At 46.8% G+C, this 21,521-nt stretch overlaps 1 protein-coding gene across 5 annotated transcripts in view; it reads left to right on the plus strand.

The window, feature by feature from the left end:
- The window catches only part of adck1 (aarF domain containing kinase 1), a 905,505-nt gene that overhangs the window by 626,820 nt on the left and 257,164 nt on the right, over positions 1-21,521 (plus strand). For all 5 annotated transcript variants that reach the window (XM_070879623.1, XM_070879622.1, XM_070879626.1 and 2 more), the window contains one exon: positions 18,862-19,059. In XM_070879623.1, coding sequence (XP_070735724.1) covers positions 18,862-19,059 — 198 coding nt within the window. The remainder of the gene's footprint in view (positions 1-18,861; positions 19,060-21,521) is intronic.

The following is a 21,521-nucleotide window of genomic DNA, read 5'->3' on the forward strand; positions in this document are numbered from 1 at the left end:
TCAGTTCAGCCATGGTCTTATTGAAGACGGAGCAGGCTCGAGGGGCTAAATGATGGAGCAGGCTCGAGGGGCTAAATGGCCAACTCCTGTTCCTATGGGCCAAAGTTTCCACCCTCTGTAAAAACAGCGCACCTCTATAAGAAGCGGCGACTTTCTGGATTAAAAAGGGCAGCGAAAACTTATCTTGCGCTTCTCTGAGCTCCTCAGGACATCTTCGGCCTCAGCGTAACGCAAGGGGTCGGGGGCGGAGCCAGGTCCCGGTGCTGAAAACCAGGTGCCGGGACCTCTGCACATGCGCGCTAGAGTGCGCGCATGTGCAGTAGCTCCTCGCAGGCCGAATCTCTGCGGCGCTGTGGGGAAGGGGCCCGAAGCACGCCGCCCCTAACCCTGGCCGACTGGGCTCCTCGTGCATTGAAGATGTGCTGAGTTATCTGAACTCGCGCTTCCCTCCTGTTCAGCTCCCCCCCCCCCGCCCCCGTTCCTTTCCGTTCAGCCTCCCCACCTCCCGTTCATCTCTCTATCTCTCTTCCTCCCCCCCGCGCATTCATCCTCCCCCCACCCCCCCCATTCAGCCTCCCTCCTCTCCCCCCGTTCAGCCTCCCCCCTCCTTCCAGTTCAGCCCTTCCCCCTCCGCCGCCCCCCTCCTCTCACCCCCCCTCCTCCCCACTGCTCTGCCCCCCCCCCCTGCCGCCCCCCCATCTCTCGTTCCCCACGCCTGATTTATAAGTGTAGGCAAGGTTTTTCTGAGCATACAAAAATCTACACTTACTCCATTCTAAGTTAGTTTGGAGTAAGTTTTCACTGCCTAAACTTGCAAAACAGGCGTAAGTGGCTGTAACGCCCCCTTTGGAAAAAAAAAATTGTTCTAAAATGAAACTATTCTAACTTACTAGAATTGGAGAAAACTAAATGCCGAGAATTAAAATTTCTAAGATACTTCATTCTAAACTTGTTGCTCCAAAAAAATAGGAGCAACTTGAGCCAAAACTTGAGCCCTAATTTCCTAATTTTTTAACCCAAACCCTACTCTTACCTCATAACCTAAATTCCTGAGAGCCAGAACCATCTTTGTTGCTCACCTGTGTACCTTCAGACTGGCAGTAAGACGTTTCTCGCAGTGTTACAAAAAAAAGCCATGCAGTCTCCGTAATCAAGTGATACCAATGTAGATGTTCCTGCCTCCCCACCTTGGCACTGGGGTTAGTTTAGACTTTTGAAATATGATTGATCTTTCAGTTTCGCTTCTGCGCCTCCTCCATGGCCGCCGGAATCGGAGACAGCACACACAGCCTTGCTTACCTGAGGTCCGCAGGTACTGGTGGTACCAGTGACCTGGGAGGAACATGAATCAGGAGGCCATGAGCACCCTCTCCTATTTCTTTAGGTTGGAATGTTGGGCTGGCATTGACAGCCTGCTCCGCACCCTCTTGCCGCCCCCCCCACCCCCACTCATCCAAACCCCTACTGATAATAACAAGAACTTGCATTTATATAGCGCCTTTAACCTAGTAAGATGTCGCAAAGCGCTTCACAGGAGCGTTATCAAACAAAATTTGACAACGAGTGGGACCAACTGGATTGCTCTTTGAAAGAGCGGGCGCAGACTCTGTGGGCTGGCACAGACTCTATGGGCCGAATGGTCGCCTTCTATACTATACTATTCCATGACTAGATGATTCTATAAGGAGATATTTGGACAGCTGAACAAATGCTTCGTCAAAGAGATAGATTTAATGGAGGAGAGGGAGGCAGAGAGGTTTAGGGAGGGAATTCCGGAGCTTCAGGCCCAAACTGCTGAAGGCACGGCCACCAATGGTGGAGCGATGAAAATGGGGGATGCGCAAGAGGCCAGAATTAGAGGGGCGCAGAGACATCAGGGAGTTGTAGAGCTGGAGGAGATTACAGAGATAGGGAGGGGCGAGGTCATGGAGGGATTTGAAAACGAGGATGAGAATTTTAAGAAAGCTCAGGAAGTATCAGGGCAAAATAGAGACCTGGACATCGCCCCCGCCCCACTTCCCCTCCCCAGCCATTTTTCCTGATGCAGGGAAAGTGTCAGGAAAATCGGACATGAGAGCTACTCGGAACAGGAGAAGTGACATTAGGCCTGAAAAGATTGCCTTTTTTTCCAGGAAACAGACCCCCATCTTCTCAGCTTCTTAATGTTTCCTTAAATCCCCTCTTTGAAAATGCATCTAATAGTTGGGTGAACCGATTTATCCTATCTGCTTCAGCGGCTTTCACTGGTAAACAGGACTCTGTTGACCCAGTCAGACATCCTTGTCGAATTACCAGCTGCACTCTGCCTTGTTTAGAAGCAATGCGCAGATGTACATCTCATTATTTAAATGCTATTGGGGAAATCATTCAGCCGTAATCAGTCAGCGGGGGATTTGTGTGTGTGCGGCGACCTGAAGCTTGTTTTCTGGAAGTGTTCTTGAGGGGTGAGTGCCCCTATTCCGAGAGGGCTCAGTCTTAGCAAGAGCCTGAAGTGAGTTTTCCCCTGTGCTGGAGGGCAGCTCTACAACCTCTCCTACATACTGTGCTACCAGGCTGAGGATAGTGATCTCGCACACATGTGGACCGTGCCAATGTTTCAGCTGCCGAGGCCCCAAGATCTGGAATTCCTTCCCTAAGCCTCTCCGCCTCTCCATCTCTCTCTCCTCCTTTAAGACTCTCCTTAAAACCTACCTCTTTAACCAAGATTTTGGTCACCTGTCCGAACATCTCATTATGTAGCTTGGTGTCAGATTTTGTTTGTAACCCACACCTTGGAAGGTTTTACTACGTTGTACAAGGTGTTGATAGAGACAGGATTAACCTAGCATTCATAGTGAATGTGCCCGTACTTTTAATAGAGGGCTTTCGCTGCTGCTGTGGATGCTGGGCTAGCCTTGGCTCCACAGCTGCCCTTTTGCATAAAGAACGCACAAAGAAACTGATACGTCCTTACTATACAGTATAAATGCACACGAGGCCCATGCTTGAGAGAAGGTCAGTCTGTGACCTGTCCTTTATTCCTTAGCACTCAAGTGATGAAGGTGGGTGGAGCTTCCCCTTTTATATCTGAAGGTCTAGGTTAGGAGTGTCTCCCACCTAGTGGTCAGTGTTCTCACAGTGTACAACTTCGGTCAGATTATACATGGGTTACAATGCTGGTTGAATACATGACAGAAACCACTTGCAAATCCCACAGCTTTGGATGGGAGAAAGAAGGACATGGATAAGAGAAAGGGAGATGGGGGAAGAGAGGCAGGAACAAGAGCAGAGGATTAGAAAGAAGAAAAATAAATGAATGCCATTTGGACATCACCTTGGTAGTTGGGGGAAGGATTAGAGCGCAGATGAGGAAAGAAATTTCACCCAGAGGGTAGTGGGGGTCTGGAACTCACTGCCTGAAAGGATGGTAGGGGCAGAAACCCTCACCACATTTTAAAAAGTACTTGGATATGCACTTGACCTACAGGGCTACAGACCAAGAGCTGGAAGGTGGGATTAGGTTGGATAGCTCTTTTTCGACCAGTGCAGAAACGATGGGCCGAATGGCCTCTTTCTGTGTCGTGATTTTCTATGATTCAATGATTCTACCTGCAGTCCATGTGAGAGATGCAGAAATTTTTGTCTTTGGTACAAGGTGATGGCTCACATATATGGCTTGCAAGCGAAAACCTCATGACGAGGGATTTGCTCAACGATGACAAGTTGGGTTCAGTATTGCCTCGTTCCTTCATACTGCCAAGCACCCTGTTGAGCAATTCCTCTTTTTGCCCTTCACATCGTCATAGAACTTTACAAATAATGAAAAAAAAAGCAAAATCAAGGGGCCTTCCAGTCCAGGAGAAGTTGACGCATGCAGCTCCTTGGAGACGTGCAACGTCTCTGACTTGAGGAAATCTGTGCCGAGTTTCTGGCACCTCCTGTCACAGCCAGCATCAGAGCTCTGAGAAAACTCGCTCCTTAAATCCCAGTGAATCCTTTCATAATGCAGCAAGGTTATATACCTGGGTCCTGTGTGTGTCATTTAGAGAGATTTCAACTATCAATCCTTGCCGTTCGAGGGATTCTGTGATCCCCTGAGAATACATTAGAGAGGGGATATGAAGCATTCGGAGGCCTTTTACGATTTTATAAATTGCTTGTTCACAGGCACTCTCGGGTCTTTGGGCTTAAATGGAAGCTGCAGGCATTTTATCAGCATATCTGACTTTCATCTTGTGAAAAGTTTTTAATGTTTTTGCGTAGAAAGTTGGGAACGAACTGGCCTGACGCTCGGAGAGTGGTCAGAAAGGAAAAAAAAATGAACAGTGAAAATAAAAGGAGAAGGAACGATGGCGATTGAGCCACTCAGATGGAGGAGCAGATATTTATCTCTGAGGCAGAAGTCATGGGTCTGGAGCCAATTGCCTGGTTTGATGAGTGGGGCAGCCCTATCTGCCACACGTCCAGGATAGGATCACGAGGAGAGCCAGTGTCTGACCCCCTGATCACCCATCACAGGAACTCATTTTAAGTGAATGTAATATCGTGCTGAGGGTGAGATGCTATGCGAGTACTGCAAACATATATATGGACGTACAAAATTGATAAGCAGGAAAAGACCAGCTGGTCCATCAAGCCTGCCCCATACTGATTGTGGCTGGAGTATCCTGACTAAATATTTCCCACCCCTCCACGCACTCCCCCTCAATAACAACTTTTATTTATATAGCACCTTTAATGTAGAAAAATGTCCTCAGGCGCTTCACAGGAGTGTTATGACAAAACAGATAAATTTTACACTGCGCCACATAAGAAGAAATTACGGCAGGTGACCAAAAGCTTGGTTAAAGAGGTCGGTTTTAACGAGCGTCTTAAAGGAGGAAAGAGAGGTAGAGAGGTGGAGAGGTTAGGGAGGGAGTTCCAGAGCTTGGGGCCCAGGCAGCTGAAGGCGTGGCCACCAATGGTTGAGCGATTATAATCAGGGATGCTCAAGAGAGCAGAATTTGTGGCTTGCAGATATCTCATGGGGTTGCGGGCCTGGAGGAGATTACAGAGATAGGGAGGGGAGAGGCCATGGAGCGACTTGTAAACAAGGATGAGAATTTTGAAATCGAGATTGCTTAACCCTCATCCTCCCAGAGCCATGTAATCTCCTGGGAGAGACAGAAATCGTCAGGGCCAATAAGTCGGGGGGTAGGGGGAAACGTCTGTAAAATACTTTGCTGACCCCCCTCGGTTGATCGAAATCAGTTCAAGATACCACATGGACCATGCTTTAGTCCACTGTTAATCCACTTACCTCATTTATACCATGATCTCTGCCTCAGCCAAGAACTGGTCCAACTTCCTCTTCAAGGTGTGCAGAGAGTCAGCACACACCACCCCAGCCGGCAACCAGCAACACATTCCAGAGACTCACTACCCTCTGTGAAAAGAAGACCCGCCTAACATCTAGTCTATTCCTACTTTCCCATAGTTTAAACACAAAGTCAAAGATGGAATAATTCATCAATAGGCATGCAATCCAGCCCTTTCATTATTTTATAAACCTGTCACATCGCCTCGAAGTCTATGCTGCTCCAAAGTAATTAGACCCAGCTCATTAAGCCTATCTGAGTGCCTAAGGTAAAGTCCGCTCTAACTAGGCTGCCACCAAGACATGGGCTTTCCTGGTAAGAGTGTGCCCAGAGGTCAAAGATTGTTTGCTTAACGTCGCTTCCCAGGTCACAACACTATTGGAGAGCTTCTTCAAGCAACAGTTGGGAGGAAAAGGGAAAGAAGCTGAAGGGTTCATTTAGCTGGCTGTGCCTCATGGCCAGTAATGGACCGGCATTGCACTGGAGAGGACATGTAGAAAGGGAGATATCAATATGTGGAAAGTTGATCTGGAACAACGCATATATTGTGCAAAGATGTGATCACCGGCTACCACTGGCTTACTGGGCACGGGCATCATTAAGGATTGTTGAACTGCTCTGCCAGCAATGTGGTCACCAGTACCAGGAGTCTATACTCATTAGAGACAAGGATAGGGAATTCTGGCTACAGGTACTCGCAGTAGCTGGAAGGCAGCTAACATTCAGTCCCGCATGCAGCAAGACCTGGACGACATTCAGGGCTGGGCTGATAAATGGCAAGTAACACTCACGCCAGGCACTGATTATCACTGACAAGTGAGAGTCTAACCACCGCCCCTTGACATTCAACGACATTACCATGGCCGAATCCCCCACCATCAACATCCTGGGGGTCACCATTGATCAGAAACTTAACTGGACCAGCCACATAAATAGTGTGACGACAAGAGCAGGTCAGAGGCTGGATATTCTGCAGCGAGTGTTTCCCCTCCTGACTCCTCAAAACCATTCCCCAAAACGGGGAATTATAGACCGGTTACCTGACATCGGTAGTGGGGAAAATGGTGGAATCAATTATTAAAGATGAAATAGCAGCGCATTTGAAAAGCAGTGACAGGATCGGTCCAAGTCAGCATGGATTTATGAAAGGGAAATCATGCTTGACAAATCTTCTAGAATTTTTTGAGGATGTAACTAATAGAGTGGACAAGGGAGAACCAGTAGATGCTGTGTATTTGGACTTTCAAAAGGCTTTTGACAAGGTCCCACACAAAAGATTGGTCAGCAAAATCAAAGCGCATGGTATTGGGGGTAATGTACTGAAGTGGATAGAGAACTGGTTGGCAGACAGGAAGCAGAGAGTCGGGATAAACGTGTCCTTTTCAGAATGGCAGGCAGTGACTAGTGGGGTGCCGCAGAGCTCAGTGCTGGGACCTCAGCTATTTGCAATATATATTAACGATTTAGATGAAGGAATTGAGTGTAATATCTCCAAGTTTGCGGATGACACTAAACTAGGTGGCGGTGTGAGCTGTGAGGAGGACGCGAAGAGGCTGAAGGGTGACTTGGACAGGTTAGGTGAGTGGGCAAATGCATGGCAGATGCAGTATAATGTGGATAAATGTGAGGTTATCCATTTTGGGGGCAAAAACATGAAGGCAGAATATTATCTGGATGATGGCAGATTAGGAAAAGGGGAGGTGCAACGAGACCTGGGTGTCATGGTACATCAGTCATTGAAAGTTGGCATGCAGGTACAGCAGGCAGTGAAGAAGGCAAATGGCATGTTGGCCTTCATAGCGAGAGGATTTGAGTATAGGAGCAGGGAGTTCTTACTGCAGTTATACGGGGCCTTGGTGAGGCTTCACCTGGAATATTGTGTTCAGTTTTGGTCTCCTAATCTGAGGAAGGACGTTCTTGCTATTGAGGGAGTGCAGCGAAGGTTCATCAGACTGATTCCCGGGATAGCAGGACTGACATGAGGAGAGACTGGATCAACTGGGCCTGTATTCATTGAAGTTTAGAAGAATGAGAGGGGATCTCATAGAAACATATAAAATTCTGATGGAACTGGACAGGTTAGATGCAGGAAGAATGTCCGCGATGTTGGGGAAGTCCAGAACCAGGGGTCACAGTCTAAGAATAAGGGGTAAGCCATTTAGGACCGAGATGAGGAGAAACTTCTTCACTCAGAGAGTTGTTAACCTGTGGAATTCTCTACCGCAGAGAGTTGTTGATGCCAGTTCATTAGATATATTCAAGAGGGAGTTAGATATGGCCCTTATGGTTATAGGGATCAAGGGGTATGGAGAGAAAACAGGAAAGAGGTACTGAGGTGAATGATCAGCCATGATCTTATTGAATGGTGGTTCGGTCTCGAAGGGCCGAATGGCCGACTTCTGCACCTATTTTCTATGTTTCCACCATCTACAAGGCACAAGTCAGGAATGTGATGGAATACTCTCCACTTGCCTGGAAGAGTGCAGCTTCAACAACACTCAAGAAGCTCAACACCATCCAGGACAAAGCAGCCCGCTTGATTGGCACCCCATCTACCACCTTAAACATTCACTCCCTCCACCACCAGTGCACCGTGGTTACAGGCATCCCTCGGAATTGAGGAAGAATTGCTTCCACTCCTGAAGTGAGTTCTTTGGTGACTGAACAGTCCAATACGAGAGCCACAGGTTCTGTCACGGTGGGACAGATAGTCGTTGAGGGAAGGGATGTGTGCGACAGGTTTGCCGCACGCACTTTCCGCTGCCTGCGCTTGACTTCTGCACGCTCTCGGCGTTGAGACTCGAAGTGCTCAATGCCCTCCCGGATGCACTTTCTCCACTTAGGGCGGTCTTTGGCCAGGGACTCCCAGGTGTCAGTGGTGATGTCGCACTTTATCAGGGAGGCTTTGAGGGTGTCCTTGTAATATTTCTGCTTCCCATCTTTGGCTCATTTGCCGTGAAGGAGCTCCGCATAGAGCACTTGCTTTGGGAGTCTCGTATCTGGCATACGAACTATGTGGACTACCCAGCAAAGCTGATTAAGTGTGGTCAGTGCTTCAATGCTGGAGATGTTAGCCTGGACCAGGACACTAACGTTAGTGCGCCTGTCCTCCCAGGGAATTTGTAGGATCTTGTGGAGACATCATTGGTGATATATCTCCAGTGACTTGAGGTGTCTTCTGTACATCGTCCATGCCTCTGAGCCATACAGGAGGGTGGGTATTACTACAGCCCTGTAGATCCTGAACTTGGTGGTAGATTTGAGGGCCTGGTCTTTGAACACTCTTTTCCTCAGGCAGCCGAAGGCTTCACTGGCCACTGGAGGTGGTGTTGAATCTCCGCATCAAGAGGCTCCCGAAATATGGGAAATGGTCCACGTTGTTGAGGGCCACGCCATGGATCTTGATGACTGGGGCAGTGCTGTGCGGCGAGGACAGGCTGGTGGAGGACCTTTGTCTTACGGATGTTTAGCGTAAGGCCCATGCTTTCGTATGCCTCAGTAAATATGTCGACTATATCCTGAAGTTCCGTCTCAGAATGTGTGCACACGCAGGCGTTGTCTGCGAACTGTAGCTCGACGACAGAGCTTGGGTATAAGATGCACTGCAACAACTCGCCAGGCTTTTTCGATAGCAAACCCATGCCCTCTACCACCTAGAAGGACCAGGGCAGCAGGCGGATGGGATCAGCACCATCTGCAAGTTCCCCTCAAAGTTACACACATAATAGCATAAGAAATAGGAGCAGGAGTAGGCCATACGGCTCTTCGAGCCTGCTCTGCCATTTAATACGATCATGGCTGATCTGGTCATAGACTCAGGTCCACTTCGCTGCCCGCTCTCCATAACCCCTTATTCCCTTATCGTTCAAGAAACTGTATTTCTGTCTTAAATTTATTCAATGTCCCAGCTTCCACAACTCTCTGAGGCAGCGAATTTCACAGATTTACAACCTTCTGAGAGAAGAAATTTCTCCTCATCTCAGTTTCAAATGGGCGGCTCCTTATTCTAAGATCATACTCTCGAGTTCGAGTTTCCCTTATCAGCGGAAACATCCTCTGCATCCACCTTGTCAAGAACTCTCATAATGTTATACGCTTCGATCAGATCACCTCTCATTCTTCTGAATTCCAATGAGTAGAGGTCCAACCTACTCAACCTTTCCTCATACATCAACCCCCTCATCTCTGGAATCAACCTTGTGAACCTTCTCTGAACTGCCTCCAAAGCAAGTATATCCTTTCGTAAATATGGAAACCAAAACTGCACGCAGTATTCCAGGTGTGGCTTCACCAATACCCTGTACAGCTGTAGCAAGACTTCCCTGCTTTTATACTCCATCCCCTTTGCAATAAAGGCCAAGATTCCAATGGCCTTCCTGATCACTTGCTGTACCTGCATACTAACCTTTTGTGTTTCATGCACAAATCCCCCAGATACTGTTGTACTGCAGTACTTTGCAATCTTTCTCCATTTAAATAATAACTTGCTCTTTGATTTTTTTCTGCCAAAGTGCATGACCTCACACTTTCCAACATTATACTCAATCTGCCAAATTTTTGCCCACTCACTTGGCCTGTCTATGTCCTTTTGCAGATTTTGTGTGTCCTCCTCACTGGGAAATATATTGCCATTCTTTCATCGTTGGTGGGTCAAAATCCTGGAAATCCCTCCCTAACAGCACTGTGGGAACACCTTCACCACAAGGACTGCAGCGGTTCAAGAAGGCAGCTCACCACCACCTTCTCAAGGGCAACTAGGAATGGGCAATAAATGCTGGCCTTGCCAGTGACGCCCCCATCCCAGGAACAGATTTTTAAAAAAGTAACTCTTCTGACTGGATCCTTCTGTATGTTGCTCAAAAAGCTATCTGCAGATCTTCTCCCACCTATGTTTATTTTGTTTTATTGGTTGAGAGTTAAGTGTTGGCCAGGACACGTGGACAATGTGTTGCTCTTCTTCGAATAGTGTCATGGGATCTTTTAAGTTCCCCTAGCGAGCTGACTCTTGGTTTAATGTCTCATCTGGAAGACTAAAGTGTCAGCCTGGATTATGTGCTCAAGTCTCTGGAGTGGCCTTGAATCTACGTCCTTCTGCCTCGGAGGCAAGGGTGCTGCCCACTGAGCCACGGCTAACATCAAGTGCCAAGGAGCTGTTCACTGGCATTGTTTCCAGTAAAAGCTAAACGGGTCATTCAAAAGAGATTTATCTTCAGGGTAAATAAGATTTTTATAAAACATTCTTGGATTCCCGCTGTCATAGTATGCGTATTTTAATGAATATCATCACACCTGTTGGTTTGCAGTGTGACTTGTGCTGTCTCAATCATAGTCTAGGGTTGCTCTAGCATGCTGCCAGAATATATATCCAGCAAATATTTACTTTCAGACAGCCTGCATATATTATAGCACCCATGCATATATCTGAGGAGTTATTTTTTGAAATATACAATACAGTACATCTATATAAAAAGTTTTAAGTCCGTCACACTTCAGGCATCACATGTTAAGTGCCAAAATATATATAAAATGAATGTAAAACTGGCAGCAATTTCATTCTAGTTGCTTTTGAATTGAAGTAGGGAACTTACAAGCACATTCTGAATTTCCTTCACCAACACCAATTAACATCAGGAAGAGTTAGAAAGACAGCACCTCCGTCAGCACTGTACTGGGAGTGTCAGCCTCAATTTTGCGTCCCAGTCTCTGGAGTGGGATTTGAACCCACAACCATCTGACTCAGGGGCAAGAGTGCTACCCACTGAGTCAAGGCTAACACGTTTTTGGCATCCACATATGTACTTAGTCCAGCAAGGCTAACTGGATTGTCACTAGGAATTAGGGCTCTGACTGATGTTTTTTTCCCTAACTGAGGTCAATTGTACTGGTCCTGTCACCATCATATCATCATCATAGGCAGTCCCTCGGAATCGAGCAAGACTTGCTTCACTCCTGAAGTGAGTTCTTTGGTGGCTGTACAGTCCAATACGAGAGCCACAGACTCTGTCACAGGTGGGACAGATAGTCGTTGAGGGAAGGGGTGGGTGGGACTGGTTCGCTGCACGCTCTTTCCGCTTGATTTCTGCATGCTCTTGGCGTTGAGATTCGAGGTGCTCGGCACCCTCTCGGATGCACTTCCTTCACTTAGGGCGGTTTTGGGCTAGGGACTCCCAGGTGTCAGTGGGGATGTTGCACTTTATCATGGAGGCTTTGAGGGTGTCCTTATAGCGTTTCCGCTGCCCACCTTTGGCTCGTTTGCCGTGAAGAAGCTCCGAGTAGAACGCTTGCTTTGGAAACTAATGCAGGGAGATAGAGGGAAACAAAAAGGAGGCAAAAACAAAAGACAGAAAGGAGATGAGGAAAAGTGGAGGGCAGAGAAACCCAAGGCAAAGAACAAAAAGGGCCATTGTACAGCAAAATTCTAAAAGGACAGAGGGTGTTAAAAAAACAAGCCTAAAGGCTTTGTGTCTTAATGCAAGGAGTATCCGCAATAAGGTGGATGAATTAACTGTGCAAATAGATGTTAACAAATATGATGTGATTGGGATTACGGAGACGTGGCTCCAGGATGAGCAGGGCTGGGAACTCAACATCCAAGGGTATTCAACATTCAGGAAGGATAGAATAAAAGGAAAAGGAGGTGGGGTAGCATTGCTGGTTAAGGAGGAGATTAAGGCAATAGTTAGGAAGGACATTAGCTTGGATGATGTGGAATCTATATGGGTAGAGCTGCAGAACACCAAAGGGCAAAAAACGTTAGTGGGAGTTGTGTACAGACCTCCAAACAGTAGTAGTGATGTTGGGGAGGGCATCAAACAGGAAATTAGGGGTGCGTGCAATAAAGGTGCAGCAGTTATAATGGGTGACTTTAATATGCACATAGATTGGGCTAACCAAACTGGAAGCAATACGGTGGAGGAGGATTTTCTGGAGTGCATAAGGGATGGTTTTTTAGACCAATATGTCGAGGAACCAACTAGGGGGGAGGCCATCTTAGACTGGGTGTTATGTAATGAGAAAGGATTAATTAGCAATCTCGTTGTGCGAGGCCCCTTGGGGAAGAGTGACCATAATATGGTGGAATTCTGCATTAGGATGGAGAATGAAACAGTTAATTCAGAGACCATGGTCCAGAACTTAAAGAAGGCTAACTTTGAAGGTATGAGGCGTGAATTGGCTGAGATGGATTGGCGAATGATACTTAAGGGGTTGACTGTGGATGGGCAATGGCAGACATTTAGAGACCGCATGGATGAACTACAACAATTGTACATTCCTGTCTGGCATAGAAATAAAAAAGGGAAGGTGGCTCAACCGTGGCTATCAAGGGAAATCAGTGATAGTATTAAAGCCAAGGAAGTGGCATACAAATTGGCCAGAAATAGCAGCGAACCTGGGGACTGGGAGAAATTTAGAACTCAGCAGAGGAGGACAAAGGGTTTGATTAGGGCAGGGAAAATGGAGTATGAGAAGAAGCTTGCAGGGAACATTAAGATGGATTGCAAAAGTTTCTATAGATATGTAAAGAGAAAAAGGTTAGTAAAGACAAATGTAGGTCCCCTGCAGTCAGAATCAGGGGAAGTCATAACGGGGAACAAAGAAATGGCGGACCAATTGAACAAGTACTTTGGTTCGGTATTCACGAAGGAGGACACGAACAACCTTCCGGTTATAAAAGGGGTCGGGGGGTCTAGTAAGGAGGAGGAACTGAGGGAAATCCTTATTAGCCGGGAAATTGTGTTGGGGAAATTGATGGGATTGAAGGCCGATAAATCCCCAGGGCCTGATGGACTGCATCCCAGAGTACTTAAGGAGGTGGCCTTGGAAATAGTGGATGCGTTGACAGTCATTTTCCAACATTCCATTGACTCTGGATCAGTTCCTATGGAGTGGAGGGTAGCCAATGTAACCCCACTTTTTAAAAAAGGAGGGAGAGAGAAAACAGGGAATTATAGACCGGTCAGCCTGACATCGGTAGTGGGTAAAATGATGGAATCAATTATTAAGGATGTCATAGCAGTGCATTTGGAAAGAGGTGACATGATAGGTCCAAGTCAGCATGGATTTGTGAAAGGGAAATCATGCTTGACAAATCTTCTGGAATTTTTTGAGGATGTTTCCAGTAGAGTGGATAAGGGAGAACCAGTTGATGTGGTATATTTGGACTTTCAGAAGGCGTTCGACAAGGTCCCACACAAGAGATTGATGTGCAAAGTTAGAGCACATGGGATTGGGGGTAGTGTACTGACATGGATTGAGAACTGGTTGTCAGACAGGAAGCAAAGAGTAGGAGTAAATGGGTACTTTTCAGAATGGCAGGCAGTGACTAGTGGGGTACCGCAAGGTTCTGTGCTGGGGCCCCAGCTGTTTACACTGTACATTAATGATTTAGATGAGGGGATTAAATGTAGTATCTCCAAATTTGCGGATGACACTAAGTTGGGTGGCAGTGTGAGCTGCGAGGAGGATGCTGTGAGGCTGCAGAGCGACTTGGATAGGTTAGGTGAGTGGGCAAATGCATGGCAGATGAAGTATAATGTGGATAAATGTGAGGTTATCCACTTTGGTGGTAAAAACAGAGAGACAGACTATTATCTGAATGGTGACAGATTAGGAAAAGGGGAGGTGCAAAGAGACCTGGGTGTCATGGTACATCAGTCATTGAAGGTTGGCATGCAGGTGCAGCAGGCGGTTAAGAAAGCAAATGGCATGTTGGCCTTCATAGCAAGGGGATTTGAGTACAGGGGCAGGGAGGTGTTGCTACAGTTGTACAGGGCATTGGTGAGGCCACACCTGGAGTATTGTGTACAGTTTTGGTCTCCTAACCTGAGGAAGGACATTCTTGCTATTGAGGGAGTGCAGCGAAGGTTCACCAGACTGATTCCCGGGATGGCGGGACTGACCTATCAAGAAAGACTGGATCAACTGGGCTTGTATTCACTGGAGTTCAGAAGAATGAGAGGGGACCTCATAGAAACATATAAAATTCTGACGGGGTTAGACAGGTTAGATGCAGGAAGAATGTTCCCAATGTTGGGGAAGTCCAGAACCAGAGGTCACAGTCTAAGGATAAGGGGTAAGCCATTTAGGACCGAGATGCGGAGGAACTTCTTCACCCAGAGAGTGGTGAACCTGTGGAATTCTCTACCACAGAAAGTTGTTGAGGCCAATTCACTAAATATATTCAAAAAGGAGTTAGATGAGGTCCTTACTGCTAGGGGGATCAAGGGGTATGGCGAGAAAGCAGGAATGGGGTACTGAAGTTGAATGTTCAGCCATGAACTCATTGAATGGCGGTGCAGGCTAGAAGGGCCGAATGGCCTACTCCTGCACCTATTTTCTATGTTTCTATGTTTCTATGAAATCTCGTGTCTGGCATGCGAACTATGTGGCCTGCCCAGCAGAGCTGATCGAGTGTGGTCAGTGATTCAATGCTGGGGATGTTAGCCTGAATGAGGACGCTGATGTTGGTGCGCCTGTCTTCCCAGGGGATTTGTAGGATCTTGCGGAGACATCTATGGTGATATTTCTCCAGCAACTTGAGATGTCTACTGTACATGGTCCATGTCTCTGAGCCATACAGGAGGGCAGGTATTACTACGGCCCTGTAGACCATGAGCTTGGTGGCAGTTTTGAGGGCCTAGTCTTCAAACACACTTTTCTTCAGGCGGCCGAAGGCTGCACTGGCGCACTGGAGGTGGTGTTGGATCTCGTCGTCGATGCCTGCTCTTGTTGGTATGAGGCTCCAGAGATATGTGAAGTGGTTCTCGGTGTCCAGGGCCACGCTGTGGATCTTGATGACTGGGGGATAGTGCTGTGCGTTGAGGACAGGCTGGTGGAGGACCTTTGTCTTACGGATGTTTAGCGTAAGGCCCATGCTTTCGTACGCCTCAGTAAATACGCCGACTATGTCCTGGAGTGCGGCCTCTGTATGTGTGCAGACGCATACGCCAGCTCAGAAGGAGTTTGGGATGTTATTGGTCTATGTAGCTCAGTACCACAACAAACAGTGCAGTTGTCAACAAGAGCTGTTGGGAAGAAGTGTGACTCTTATTTTGTATAAAAAGCTACCTTTAATTTTGTGAGCAATGATAGGAATTACTGGAAGAAAAAAGACCAAGATCCATGTAGTTCGCTTTATCCCACCGGTTTGCAGTGTGAGTGGATGCATTGGTTCTCATTTTCCAAAATTCCATGGATTCTAGAACGGTTCCTGCAGATTGGAAGGTAGCAAATGTAAGCCCGCTATTTAAGAAAGGAGGGAGAGAGAAATCAGACAACTACAGTAGTAGGGACGTCAGTAGTAGGGAAAATGCTAGAATTTATTATTAAGGACGTGGTAACAGGGCACTGAGAAAATAATAATAGGATTGGGCAGAGTCAACACTGAATTATGAAAGGGAAATCATGTTTGACAAATCTGTTAGTGTTTTTTGAGTATGTAACTAGCAGAATAGATAAGGGGGAAACCAGTGGATGTGGTATATTTGGATTTTCAGAAGGCATTCAATAAGGTGCCACACAAGAGGTTATTAAACAAAATTAGGGCTCATGGGATTGGAGCAAATGTACTAATATGGATAGAGGATTGGTTAATGGACAGAAAACAGAGAGTAGGAATAAACGGTTCATTTTCAGGTTGGCAGGCTGTAACTAGTGGGATATCAGTGCTTGGACCCCAGCTATTCATAATCTATATCAATGATTTGGATGAGGGGACCAACTGTAATATATCAGGTTTGTTGATGATACAAAGCTAGGTGCGAATGTAAGTTGTGAGGAGGATGTGACGGGGATATAGACAGGCTAAGTGGGTGGGCAAGAATTTGGCAAATGGAATATAATGTGGAGAAATGTGAAGTTATCCGCTTTGGTAGGAAAAATAGAAAAGCAGAGTCTTTTTTAAACGGTGAGAGATTGGGAAGTGTTGGTGTTCAGAGGGACCTGGGTGTCCTTGTACATGAATCACTGAAAGTTAACATGCAGGTACAGCAAGCAATTAAGAAAGCAAATGGTATGTTGGCTTTTATTACAAGAGGATTTGAGTATGAATGAAGATGTTTTACTGCAATTATATAGGGCCCTGATGAAATCGCACCTGGAATATTGTGTACAATTTTGGTCTCCTTACCTAAGGAAGGATATACTAGCCATAGAGGGAGTGCAACAAAGGTTCACCAGACTGATTCCTGGGATGGGAGCATTGTCCTATGAGGAGAGATTGAGTAGAATAGGCCTATCAAGAGTTTAGAAGAATGAGAGGTGATCTCATGGAAACATACAACATTCTTACAAGGTTTGCCAGGGTAGATGCAGGGAGGATGTTTCCTCTGATTGGGGAGTCTAGAATCAGGGGTCACAGTCTCAGAATAAGGGGTCAGCCATTTAGGACTGAGATGAAGAGAAATGTCTTCACTCAGAGGGTGGAAAATCTTTGGAATTCTCTATCCCAGAGGGCTGTGGATGCTCAGTCGTTGAGTACATGGTATTGGTGAGTACTGCGTACAGTTTTGGTCTCCGTATTTAAGGAAGGATATACTTGCATTAGAGGCTGTTCAGAGAAGGTTCACTAGGTTGATTCTGGAGATGAGCAGATTGACTTATGAAGATAGGTTGAGTTGGTTGGGCGTATACTCATTGGAGTTCAGAAGAATGAGAGGTGATCTTATCGAAACATATAACGAGGGGGCCCGACAAGGTGAATGGGGAGAAATATCCCCACTCATCGGAGAAACTAAAACTAGGAGAAATAGTCTCAGAATAAGGGGCCGCCCATTTAAAAGTGAGACGAGGAAGTATTTCTTCTCTCAGAAGGTTGTAAATCTGTGGAATTCTCTCCTCCAGATAGCTGTGGAGGCTGGTTCATTGAATATATTTAAGGTGGAGATAGACAGATTTTTGAGCAGGCTTGAGGGGTCTGCTTCTTATAGTCAAGACAGAGATCAATAGATTTTAGGATATTAAGGAAATCAAGGGATATGGGGATAGTGTAGGTAAGTGTTGAGGTGGAAGATCAGCCATGATCTTATTGAATGGCGGAGCAGGCTCGAGGGTCCGAATGGCCTACTCCTGCTCCTATTTCTTAAGTTCTTATTCCATTCTGGTAGTCACATGATACAAAGATAACAGAGTTGTTGACTAATCAGGGCCATCAATCTCTATCACTGAGTCTACAACAGACCCAGACACGAGGCGAAGAAACCCCGTGTGGTGGTGAGCTTTGTGAACCATAGGTTCAAAGTCACCTGTTCCTCCCAAGCATGCTACACTTATCGCTCGTCATGTCTCAAATTACTCGAGCCGTATCCCAAAGTGCTAGTTTCTGAAAGAAATGATCTCATTTGCATTTGAATGGCTCAACACTAACTGCTTCCAGCATCTCCCTTGGTCGTCTGTTCCATAGATTGACTACTCGCTCACTGAAATATGTTTGCCGCATATCTAGTTTTGAGTTCAAGCTCAGGTCGTGTCCTCCTAGCTTATGATAGCCGAGCTCCCCATTGCTCAGTGCAAACCCCACTAGTTCAAACCTTTGAGTTGCAAAAAGAACATCAACAAAAAATGATTATTTTGACATTAATTGTGTTGACACCAATTTGTTTACAGTGCAGCCGATTTTTGCATCACTATTGAAAGAATGGGATGGACACTGGTCTGGAAAAGAGTGCATCTTTGTATCTTCTATGCTGCTGAAGCAGATTGTGCATGTTTGGCATTTAGCGTGAATATTTAAGATTCATAGATGCAGAGAAGATGTTTTCATTTGTAGGGAAGTCCAAAACTAGGGGCCATCAATATAAGACAGTCACTAATAAATCCAATGAAGAATTCAGCAGAAATATATTTTTAATCAGTTCCTGGGATGTGGGCGTCGCTGGCAAGGCCAGCATTTATTGCCCATCCCTAATTGCCCTTGAGAAGGTGGTGGTGAGCCGCCTTCTTGAACTGCTGCAGTCCGAGTGGTGAAGGTACTCCCACAGTGCTGTTAGGGAGGGAGTTCCAAGATTGTGACCCAGCGACGATGAAGGGGAACGGCAATATAGTTCCAAGTCAGGATGGTGTGTGTGACTTGAAGGGGAGCTTGGAGGTGGTGGTGTTCCCATGCACCTGCTGCCCTTGTCCTTCTAGGTGGGAGAGGTCGTGGGTTTGGGAGATGCTGCCGAATAACTTCTTTACTCAGAGAGTGGTTAGAATGTGGAACTTGCTACCATATGGAGTGGTTGAGAATAGATTAGATGCCTTTGAAGGGAAGTTAGATGAGTACATGAAGGAGAAAGGAATAGAAGGATATGCAGATAGGATTAGATGAAGAGGAGTGGGAGGAGGCTTGTGCGGATTATTAACACCGGCATAGAGCAGTTGGGCCAACTGGCCTGTTTCTGTGCTGTGAATTCCATGTAAAGATTCTAAAGCCTATTATATGCTATTAATTGATGAACTCCTGGACACTTCTGTAGATGAATGGATGCTCAGTTGTAATTATTTCCTTTTGTCCTGACCTCTGTTGCTATTCTTGGTTTCTATTCAGACCCTGACCGAGGAGTTCCGTCTTGACTATTGCCGCCTGTGGCACTCACTGATTAGAAGCGACATGAAAGGCATTGAGATGCACAGCAAGAGGCTGGGGGCTGGGGACTTGTACCCGCTCTTTGCCTGCATGCTAACAGCCAGATCCTGGGCCTCTATAACTAAAGGAATCAGCCAATCGCCAGTCTCCAAGAAAGAGGTGAGGAACGCTTGGAAATCTAGCAGGCTTATGATTGGCCTTTAAGAAGGCCGTAACTCGATGCGTACATTTGCTTGACTTTAAACAAGACCGTTGCGATGAGTTTGCAGTATTGTCTTCCTGGACTGCTGCCAGCGTGTAAACTGTCAAGCGTGGCTTACTTTTTAGCTCTCTTGCCTCTGAGTCAGAATATCGTGGGTTCAAGTCCCACTCCAGAGACCTGAGCACAAAATCTAAGCTGACACTCCCAGTGCTGCACTGTCGGAGGTGCCGTCTTTCGGATGAGACGTTAAACCGAAGCCCCGTCTGCCCTCTTGGGTGGATGCAAAAGTTCCCATGGCACTATTTTAAAGAAGAGCAGGGGAGTTATCCCCGGTGTCCTGGCCAACATTTATCCCTCAATCATTAAAACAGACTGTCTGGTCATTATCACATTGTGGTTTGTTGGAGCTTGCTATTCTTTGCTGCTGGATTTCCTACACTTCAAAAGTACTTCATTGGCTGTTATGCTCTTTGGGATGTCCTGAGGTTGTGATCATCATCATCATAGGTAGTCCCTCGGAATCGAGGAAGACTTGCTTCCACTCTTAAAATGAGTCCTTAGGTGGCTGAACAGTCCAATACGAGAGCCACAGTCCCTATCACAGGTGGGATAGATAGTCGTTGAGGGAAAGGGTGGGTGGGACAGGTTTGCCGCATGCTCTTTCCGCTGCCTGCGCTTGATTTCTGCTTTCTCTCGGCGATGAGACTCGAGGTGCTTAGGGTGGTCTTTGGCCAGGGACTCTCAGGTGTCAGTGGGGATGTTGCACTTTTTCAGGGAGGCTTTGAGGGTGTGCTTGTAACGTTTCCTCTGCCCACCTTTGGCGCGTTTGCCGTGTAGAGGTTCCGAGTAGAGCGCTCGATTTGGGAGTCTCGTGTCTGGCATGCAAACTATGTGGCCTGAAAGGCGCTATGGAAGTACCAATCTTTCTTTCTTTAAACCCAGTTGTGCTGCTCACTCGTTGCAATGATAATTCAGATGTATGGCTCAAAAAGTGAGATGTGAAAACTGCCTTCATTGGAGGCTATGTTTTGACAAGCGCTTGACACGTGCTCATTGTGAATCTCACACACTGCTCTAAATTGGGAGGCCTTGTCCACCTGCAAATGGAACTCCACGCTAAATCTGCAGTTATCTTGCGGCGCTATGGTTCCATCCGCTAATATTTACAATGGTTGCCATGGAGATGTCACTGTTGCTGTGAGAACTAATTATCCTCCCACCTCTGCCGCTTGGATACCCAACATTGATTGTAGCGTTGTGGGTATGGTGCTCACTCTGAAGCTCTGTAAGGCAATTCAACCAATTTGAGTAGCTTAGCAAATGGATTTTAGTTTTATTTCGGGTAACATTCTTATTTTGAAGCACCTTTATTGTTTTTCCTCCTTCAAAGCAAATCCACATATCACCCCTTACAGGGACATTAATGGAATAAACGTCTGTATTTCTCTGCGGGTTATTTTATGATAAAAGTAGATGTGAGTAAAAGGTAGTTAGCCTGGTCAAAAGTAGCAATAAACCTTTTCATCCAATTTCAGGTCATACTCACGTGTTAAAATCTAATTGTAAGACCTTCTTACTGGCTAACCATGAGATAAGTCAGGCAGAATTGGGTGGGGCAGGGGGATAGAATTGAAAATGATTAGCTCACATGCACTCCTGTAAGTGACTTAGGAACACAGTAACAGGAGTCGGCCATTCAGCCCCTCGAGCCTGCTCCACCTTTCAATTCGGTCATGCCTGATATGTATCTTAACTTGTGCCCGTGTCCTAACTCGCTCCAAGTCCCGCTCACCCATCACCTCTGTGCTCACTGACCTACATTGGCTTCCGGTTCAGCAACGCCACGATTTGAAAATTCTCATCCTTATTTTCAAATCCCTCCATGGCCTCACCCCTCCCTATCTCTAATCTCCTTCAGCCCCACAGCCCCCTGAGGAGTCTGCGCTCCTCTAATTCTGCCCTCTTGAGCATTCCTGATTATAATCGCTCAACCATTGGTGGCCATGCCTTCAGCTGCTTAGGCCCCAAACTCTGGAACTTCCTGCCTAAACCTCTCTGCCTCTCTACCTCTTTCCTCCTTCCAGACGCTTGTTAAAACCTACCTCTTTCACCAAGCTTTTGGCCACCTGCGCTAATTTCTACTTATGTGGCTCGGTGTTAAATTTATTATCTCAATACTTCTGTGATGTGCCTTGGGACATTTCACTACCTCTCCAGTCTGGGACTTTCTGATTCGGCACAGCCTGTGATTCGGCATCAGTCCTGTGCCTGGAGCGTAAGCAGTGTGGTCGGTGGAGGGTCCAGGTGCTGCAGGTCTGGGGGCGGCGGTGGGTCCGTGTCCGGGAGCGGCAGCGTGTCTGAGGGTGGCGGGTCCGGGGGCAGCGGTGGGTCCGGGGGCGGAGGGTCTCGGGGCGGCAGT

Source organism: Pristiophorus japonicus, chromosome 4, assembly GCF_044704955.1.
Source record: "Pristiophorus japonicus isolate sPriJap1 chromosome 4, sPriJap1.hap1, whole genome shotgun sequence".
Classification (NCBI taxonomy): Eukaryota; Metazoa; Chordata; class Chondrichthyes; family Pristiophoridae; genus Pristiophorus; species Pristiophorus japonicus.